Genomic DNA, 9,233 nt, shown 5'->3' on the forward strand with positions numbered 1-9,233 from the left:
ATTTTGCAACGCATACATTGGAATTTGCATGTTAATCTCATCAAGTTTTGCATGAGGCCCAAAATAATGGATTAGACCAGATAGTTTCACTTATCCATCTGTGCTTAACGCTTGTGGTGAGAGTATTATCATTGACTTTGGGAGGGAGGGAGGTGCTTAAGGTCATTTATATCTGATGCTAGTTGTCAGGAGAGGAATTGGGTTGTGCAAAATCATTTGGTCTCCTTCTGTAGGAAGTTAGGGCTTGTGGATATTGCTCATCACTTATCTGACAAATGCCGCAAAGGGATGTTTTTTGTTGGAATGTAATGATCTCTCATTGTTCCTGCACAAGCGTGTGGAGGGAAGCATTTGAGCCGTTTGGAAGCTTACAGGTGAAGGGAATACTCAAAAAGAGATTATGAATGCAAAGACGAGTAGCCTTTCATGCAGTAGTGAAGGGTTTTTACCAAGATTTCCAGAGGATCAGGGGAGAGTGAGAATTCGAACAAAAGAAGGAGAATTGAGGTTGGGGAAAAGCTCCTTATTTCCATCTAGTTTCTCTGCCAATCCCCTTAGCAGCTTCAACCCTACACATATTAATTGTAGATCAGAACATGTGTGTCTGAGATGATTGATAACTATATATCTTAATGTAGCTCAAGTTTATTCGGAAACAATGGCATCACTCTACCTTTAGTTTTGTCTATGCCAAACCCTGACAATTTAGGAAAAAAATATGAAGGAGAATCTGCAGAAGGAATATATGGTTACTTAAAATACTAATGTTCTTTAACTTACTATGAACCTGCTTCATACTGTCTCAATTATTACAGGAATGAGTTCAGTAAAAGTAGCAAAATTTTCCCTCTTTTCTTTAATATATCGGTTTATTCACCAAAAAGAGAGAGAAAAGGGTGTGAGTATTACCGTGGAATAATTAATAAATATATGCATGGAATCAGATTCACAGCTAGGTAGTGCCGACTTAAGAGTTTAATATGGACAATGACAGTGCTAATTGCTAGCTTAACGACGATACCTCGATCTCCTAATATATGATGCTTGTCCCCTCTCACCTAACATTGACCTTTTTTTCTTTTTTCTTCCATAATATGGAAATTTCAGTGACTGATCTTGTCGTTTTGATGAGCTGGTTCTCTAGAGATTTTTCATTGCAATTTTCTTCTCAAACTTGAAAATTGTCACACGTAGTTTGAAATTTGCATAACTTCTGCAAGTGGAAAAAGGCAAGAAATGTGGGAGTAGTTTAACTAAACTAGCAATCTCTACTCATGAATCAATTAATGATTTTGGTATGCTAATGTTTTCATTGGTCCCGTTTTTTGAGAGTAACTGCTAATTGAATTGATGGCAATCGCTTTTTATTATTTTAAACCGATATTAGCTACAAATTTTGAGACCTGACATGGTTAATGACCGACATGTTGTTTAAATTTGATTTAAATGGTGATGACTTTGACATATTTTCTCATACTTTGTTACTTTTTCAATTGTAACTTTACATGTCAAATCTAAGACATTAAGCTTTAACAATGCTTAGCTTTAGTTCACACCAAAACCTAATTAAAATTAAGAACTTATGAATGGTTATTTACAATGAGATAGAAATAGTCATTAGAAATTGAGAATTAAAATGGTAAAATTAATTTGTAAGGAAACAAAATGAAAGCTTTACAAGAACTAAATTAAAAAAAGAGAGGAAAGAAAGGTAAGAAAAGCAGATAAAAAGGGTTGATAGCTAGAGATCAATCATAACTCTAGTTCAACGGTCGTGTTGCTAATTTATTATACATGCAATTTATTAAAAAATATTTAATAGTGTACCCAAGGCTTATCAAGACTCAAGGGCTAAAATTCTCTTGCATAATATTCCTACTCTTGATCAAAGTAGGGATGACAAAAATCCCCAGAAGGGCGGAGCTTCATTGGATACCTCCGCCCCTAATGAGGGGAGAATTTAGGGACAAATGGGGAATGAGGATGGGATCCCCAATCCCCGTTATCTAAGATTGGGGATGGGGCGGGGATGATATTGTGATTCCCATCCCCAGACCCGCCCCAATAATATATACATATATTTATATAAATTTATTTTTTATAATATAAATCATAAATATATAAATTTACTACTTTATTTTAATGGTTACACTTTCGCTTTAATGGTGTTTTGACTTTTGTAATCACTCTCTCACTGAATTATAATTTATGAATTTAGTTATGTTTTAATTTTATTTGTTATAGATTTTGATTTTAAAAAAGACAATATGAGGAAAAATAATAAATAAATTCTTATTGGGGATTTGTGGCGGGTTTTGGAGGCTTAGTCCCAGTGGGGATGGGAACGGGGAGTCCCCAATATATTTTTATTGGGGATTGGCGGTGGAGAATGACCTCAGTTCCCGAGATAGTATTATGATCTCAATCCCCAACCCGCCTCATTGCCATTCCTAGATCAAAGGCTTTAAAAGCTCATGACTTCATTTTTAGGGCCTCTAACTCAAATCCGAGACTTAGTGGTCGAGAAGTTAAGTAACCAAGTTCATCATAAGCACAATCAAGCTAGTTTGTAACGAATCATGCTTGTAGCCCACATGACTACAAAATCAAGGATCATACGATAGAGATACTCGTAATAATACTACAGATTTTCTCCCGTTTAGACTTGGTTTGACCGTCAATTTGTGTTAAAACTCTCTAGAGCATTAGACATGTACGGTGGCCTTAACCTAGTAAAGAAGTCTGAATACCAAGAAGTCAGAAAGACAGAAACCGTCAACGACCCCGAGGCCACGTCGCCTATAGAATACTGCACAGATTTTACTCTTCTCCGCTGACCCTAAGAAAGATCAAAGTAGCTTTCTCACTTTGTACTGCGTTTTCTAGGATTCCCAGCAGTTGAAACAGAGCATTGAAAGTTTGAAACCTCAAAAGAAACAGAAAAAGAAAAAAAACAAGGAAGAAGGCATTAAATAGCTATCAATTCAGTTGGGGAAGAGTTCCGGGTTTTCACCTCACATTCTTATTTATTATTCCCCGCAACTGCTCTCTACCTCTCAAACCTCACCAACTCTCTCTCTCTCTCTCTCTAAATATTTATAATGCCATCTTCATTTTCCCGGAAAAGCTCTTGACTTTCTTCCACTTCCGGCCATAGTTTCCCAAAACAGTTTCTGGGTTTTGCTCACAGCTCGGTTTCCAGTAATGGGTAATCGGTTTATTTGCATGTCTAAGAAGGAACCCAAAGAGAATGGATCCAGAAGTAAGAGGGTGAACCGCTCACAAAGGAAAATGCTTGCAGAAGATGAGTTCTTACACAGGCAAGCTCTGTCTATGGCTATTCATCAGCACCAACTGTCTCAGAGGTTTGATGGATCCATGTCTAGGAGAATTAACGGCTCTACCAGCTCTAGGAGAACCACCCTGCCCGAATCAGTAGCAAAGCAGGTTCCTTTTTTGATTTTGATTCGAACCCATGTCTCACTTTTGATGATGGGATCTGTGATGAAAAGTTGGTTCTGAAAAGTGCTTAATTATGTGCCAAATTCTAAGCTTAGTGGATAATCCATGTCATGTCATGTGTGAATGTTAATGAAGTTGGTAAAGTATTCTACTTTTATTGATGGGATAAAAAGTGCTTCTCAAAAGGAGGGGCTTTATCTTGTTTTGCTGATCTTGCAATTGCAGTCTTATGATCTTTGGTTTGCTTTTCGTTATCTAGAAGCAAAAGTGTGTTGAAGACTCCCTTTTTCTTGAGACCCATGCAGATTTTATGTGGATTGGTTTGAGGTTATATTTCTCAAGTATTAGAGGTTCAAGCGAAACTTTCTTCATATTTTATCAGATAATGAAGGGATGACTGAGTCAGTGACCTTTATGCCATTTGACCATTATTAGTGGCATGGCACTAGCTGTGATTGGTTTGCTTTTCCCAGAGTGAAGCAGAAGAGGATTGAGATCTTTATATGTAGTTTGTTGGACCATTTCGATCCTTCAAACCATCATTATGTTAAACCGCATTACTTTCCTTTTCAGGATTTTTAGTGTTAAACTGTTTATATTATTATATTTAATTACAGATAAAAGTTGTGTTATAAGTTGAAGCTATTAAGCAATTCTGGATCCTATTTCTCACAGCTTTTGGCCTTTCTGTGAATGATGTATTATCAATGCGTAGAAAAGTGCACTTGAATGCTAGAAAGATGAGTTGTTTGAATCCAATTTTTGTTCAATGTATACGTTACCTGGGCTGCAAAATATGTCAGAACTTTTATAGGTCTAAAGTAACACTGGATCTTGCAACCCATTATGGTATAGTCTTTCTCTTCTAGCGTTATAATACAAAAAATTTCTTGGTAGAACTCTAAATTTCCTTAAGCTATCACCTTTTCCTACTTCTCCTATCTTTTGATTGCTACTCTGCTTCCTTTTCTTGCAAATATATTGATGCAGACAAGCCTTCAACCATTCTAATCAGTTAGTACAATGATGTGGTGATTTACTCTTTCATATTCATCCTCCCTTGAATTGATCTGCATGATTATTAATTTCGTTGTACTTTTCAGGTACCTGAAAATTTGGATAACCTTACGACAAAAAAGTTTATTTTAATACATGGAGAAGGGTTTGGAGCATGGTGTTGGTACAAAACAATTACTCTGCTGGAGGAAGTAGGATTACTTCCCATTACCTTTGATCTCAAGGGTTCTGGTATTGATCTCACAGATTCTAACTCTGTTGCTACTTTAGCAGAGTATTCAAAACCATTGATTGACTATCTAAAAAACCTTCCAGAGGATGAAAAGGTTACAAGCTGTGTATTATTCAACCCGTTGCAATTTGCAAGTAATGTACTAATGAATGGTTAAACTTAAAATCTGTGTAATTCTTGTGCAGGTTATTTTGGTTGGTCACAGTAGTGGTGGTGCCTGTGTTTCTTATGCACTGGAGCATTTTCCGCAAAAAATTTCAAAAGCAATATTCATCTGTGCCACTATGGTGTCTAAGGATCAGAGACCCTTTGATGTATTTGCTGAAGAGGTAAAATATTTTATTATATCCCAGATAGGGCCTACCATCAATTAAGAATGTCAAACTTGGGGATTTATAGAACCACTTCTGAACAACACCATATGCTTCTTCATTTTTCTTTGAGATTTGAGAGGAACAGTTATATAGTCAGGGGTTCAATCTTCAACAGGTTCTAATAAGAAATAAGGACACTAGTTTTATGTTGATAGATTGTCAATAAAAACCACATCATGAAGATTCACGTCTGATTCTTGTCTATATGAACGGTCGTGATTGAATCATACTATCTTACTTTCTGACAATGTGTGATATATAGATATTTTATATATATTTGAGAAGTATAGAACTCCACATACTGAAGAGTAGGTCGGTAACTCGGTATCCTCCTAACAATATTAGAAAAGTTATGCTTGTGTCCTTATTAATGACGAGGGCTAGTGAAGTAATTTATTAGAAATTGTTCGTCAGGCAACCAATTTTGTTTTCCTTCTTGTATTATTATGGTTTCATCCTCAAAGCAGCACGACTCTTTGCAGGTCCTCCTTTTCTGTCTTGTCTTTTTTCTTGTTCTTAGTAAAAGAAAAATCTAGAGCTTTTCTATTTCTATTAGCAGAAGTTTATTCAGTGTATGTCAAGAATTGTGATTATAAGGACATTGGAGAGTTCACTTTACATGAAAACTAATTGGTTAATGAGGATGATAAATGAGACATTTGACTGTTATCAGAAAATATGTCAACTCTTGAAAGTACAGTGTTCTTGTTCTGATAAGGAAATCTATATTGCAGCTTGGTTCTGCGGAAGATTTTATGCAACAATCAAAGTTTATGATTCATGGAAATGGAAAAGACCAGCCTCCTACAGGATTTATGTTTGAGAAAGAACAGATGAAAGGGTTATATTTCAATCAATCTCCTGCAAAGGTATGTCCCAACTAAAGCAGAAAACTTTGTCCAAGTTATTCCAAGTTTCGGTTCCTAATAGTTTTTCATGAAGCAGCACTTTTGCATAAATTACGTCGGCTTTCTTATTTTTAAATTATATAGTATTCCACTGCACCTTCAATTTGCCCAAATATATTTAACTTCCTTTTTAATATATATATATATATATATATAGATATATTTATATGGAAGTCTTATTGTGTCCTTAATGTTTTTAGTACTCATCTTTATGAACATGACACTCAAATTGTAGATCTTTGTGAACTGTTGTTTGTTTATCTTTTCCATATTTTTAAGAAAAATAAAACTATTGAGTTTAAAAGATGAGAATGTTTGAAGCTATTGCCAATTATATGGCAGTCTAGAGTGGAAAAAGAGAAGGCCCCGGTGCATTGATTCAAAAATTTGAGAGCTAGAACCATCCCCATGGAAGACAGATTAATAAACAGGGAAAGGATGAGAATGTCTTTTCTCTTACAAAGGGGCAAATAATGCTAACGACATCGTGATACTGAACGTTTTAGATTCTGTTTGGCACTGTGTTCTCGGTAATGAAAACAATCCCTTATATGATGGATATAAGCAAGTCCTGTCCGTAATTGATAAAATAGTTCTTAGGTACTTGATCATATATATTGAATATTTCCACCAGAAAGTATTGGAATCACTTTCAGTATTAGAATGAGCTCTAGTTTTTGCATGGTACAGGTTTAAGTCTAATCATATGAATAATCTACAACATATTAGCATTTCTTTAGTGTGTTATATGTATATGACTGGTATCTGTTTCCAGATTTACATTTATTTTGCCTCATAGATTTATCTAGTCACTTCTGAAAGCTGAGTCCTAATGATTGAAATTTTATAATCTACTTTCCCAGACCCCTCTTAGAGAAGTCACGCGGCTTTGGTTGGTCTAATGTCCCAAACACTGTATTTACGCATAGACATACATTCATGTGTAAATGCAGAACTGTAACTGTATAGGTGGCCAGATTTATCACTATAGTGAGGGGGTGGGATGACGATAGAGATCCTAGCTTATAACTATCAAAACAAAGTTCAGGCAATATAATGTCCATATTCATGGATCGATTTCACTCGAAAGTTTTTCATGCTCATCTGTATTATGTAAAATAAATTGGAATCATTTAATGTAGATGATGTTTTCTTAACCATCTAGTACATAATAGATACCTTGAGTACAATCACGAATCATGGTAGATTCTGCTGTTGATTTTAACATTCTGGTATGTAACAAGTATGGGTTTCTCCACCAAAACACGACCTCAGTTGTGGTTTCTGTGACCTTGTAAATCCACCTGGGTTTCTACACCGACATGATAAAACTAGTTTTGTCATATTTTATTAGTTTTGTCATATTTTATTGGAGGTTTCTACACCGACATGATAAAACTAGTTTTGCTGATCTTGCAATTGCAGTCTTATGATCTTTGGTTTACTTTTCGTTATCTAGAAGCAAAAGTGTGTTGAAGACTCCCTTTTTCTTGAGACCCATGCAGATTTTATGTGGATTGGTTTGAGGTTATATTTCTCAAGTATTAGAGGTTCAAGCGAAACTTTCTTCATATTTTATCAGATAATGAAGGGATGACTGAGTCAGTGACCTTTATGCCATTTGACCATTATTAGTGGCATGGCACTAGCTGTGATTGGTTTGCTTTTCCTAGAGTGAAGCAGAAGAGGATTGAGATCTTTATATGTAGTTTGTTGGACCATTTCGATCCTTCAAACCATCATTATGTTAAACCGCATTACTTTCCTTTTCAGGATTTTTTGTGTTAAACTGTTTATATTATTATATTTAATTACAGATAAAAGTTGTGTTATAAGTTGAAGCTATTAAGCAATTCTGGATCCTATTTCTCACAGTTTTTGGCCTTTCTGTGAATGATGTATTATCAATGCGTAGAAAAGTGCACTTGAATGCTAGAAAGATGAGTTGTTTGAATCCAATTTTTATAGAAAGATGAGTTGTAAATCCACCTGGGTTTCTACACCGACATGATAAAACTAGTTTTGTCAAACTATATGTAAATTCATCCATTTTTTATTTTATTGTTAGTTATAAGTTTATAACAGCTATTTGTTCATTCCAGGATGTCGCTCTGGCCATGGTGTCCATGAGACCTATCCCACTAGGTCCAATCATGGAAAAACTATCACTGTCGCCTGAGAAGTATGGAACTAGCCGGCGCTTCTTCATTCAAACATTAGATGATCGGGCACTTTCACCAGATGTCCAAGAAAAGCTGGTCAGGGAAAATCCACCAGAGAGAGTGTTCAAGATAAAAGGCAGTGACCACTGCCCATTCTTCTCAAAGCCAACGTCATTGCACAAATTTTTGGTGGAAATTGCTCAAATCCCATAGCATAAATATCAGGAATGAGATTCCTGTATTTTACCTTCCCCTTACAGAACAGAAGTGTAGCTGATTGCTTAGTTCCACAATGTGATCATATGGAAGGCCATGGTTGTATGTAGAACATTCTGGCCCAGTTTCTTTGTGCAATTTCTTCTTAGTACAGATCAAAAGAAATGCGACTCACTTTTTAGAAAAGCAGTCTCTTGTACTCATTCCTCAGTATGGCTCAAGAAGCTTCAATTTACGACAGTGTTTTTTGTTATGCTAATGTTAGCTGTAACCGCTGTTGGGATGACACAACATTTTTCTTTGACCTTTTGAATCAAGTTATGTGCAAGTTTGAGCGCAGCTTCAACTTTGAAAAGTGAAAGATACAGCTTACAGGGTCCGAACAAATAACACATACTTTGAAGCGCTTGGTTCTGCAATGCATGGAATTGATGGAATCCCATTTCTTGAACTACCGAAAACAATAATTTCTTGGTTTACAAAACATGGATATAAAATTTTCACTTTGATCATGATCGGCTGCTTTGAAATTTGACGCAAGAAGGATCCCAACCCACATTGTGCATCAATTTTTTCAATTAGAACTGTTGTTATCTATCTATTGCCCATCCTTTGATTACCACAGAAGCCATTCTGCACAATTTCTGAAGCTCAACTCAGAAAAAAGAACTAGTTAACAACTTTCAAAACACATAAAGTTTCTGTACAATTACTAATTTATGATAGCCTAGTCAACAAATACTTGTAACAACAGATGACAGCTATTTAAATTTGAAACAGGGTAGTAAACTGACTTTACTGCACTATGAATACATGAAACACTTTAAATCACCAGAAGGTTACAATAAAAGGGCTCTAATTC

General features: G+C 35.6%; 1 protein-coding gene across 1 annotated transcript; it reads left to right on the forward strand.

Moving 5' to 3' along the window:
- The first annotated feature begins 2,960 nt into the window (after positions 1–2,960).
- LOC112179319 (putative methylesterase 12, chloroplastic) lies at positions 2,961–8,710 on the forward strand. The gene is made up of 5 exons (XM_024317707.2): positions 2,961–3,447; positions 4,566–4,805; positions 4,897–5,040; positions 5,820–5,954; positions 8,096–8,710. Exons 1-5 carry the CDS (start codon positions 3,205–3,207, stop codon positions 8,366–8,368), a joined length of 1,035 nt encoding a protein of 344 aa, XP_024173475.1. The 5' UTR covers positions 2,961–3,204; the 3' UTR covers positions 8,369–8,710.
- Positions 8,711–9,233: the final 523 nt, after the last annotated feature.

This window comes from Rosa chinensis, chromosome 7 (genome assembly GCF_002994745.2).
Source record: "Rosa chinensis cultivar Old Blush chromosome 7, RchiOBHm-V2, whole genome shotgun sequence".
NCBI lineage: Eukaryota > Viridiplantae > Streptophyta > Magnoliopsida > Rosales > Rosaceae > Rosa > Rosa chinensis.

What these genes read in the sequence shown, in the direction of transcription:
- LOC112179319 (XM_024317707.2), top strand. Translation starts at nt 3,205, where the DNA reads ATGGGTAATCGGTTTATTTGCATGTCTAAGAAGGAACCCAAAGAGAAT. An exon ending in ACCTTCCAGAGGATGAAAAG is followed by an intron (nt 4,806 to 4,896) that starts GTTACAAGCTGT and finishes ATTCTTGTGCAG; the next exon opens with GTTATTTTGGTTGGTCACAG. An exon ending in TTGATGTATTTGCTGAAGAG is followed by an intron (nt 5,041 to 5,819) that starts GTAAAATATTTT and finishes TCTATATTGCAG; the next exon opens with CTTGGTTCTGCGGAAGATTT.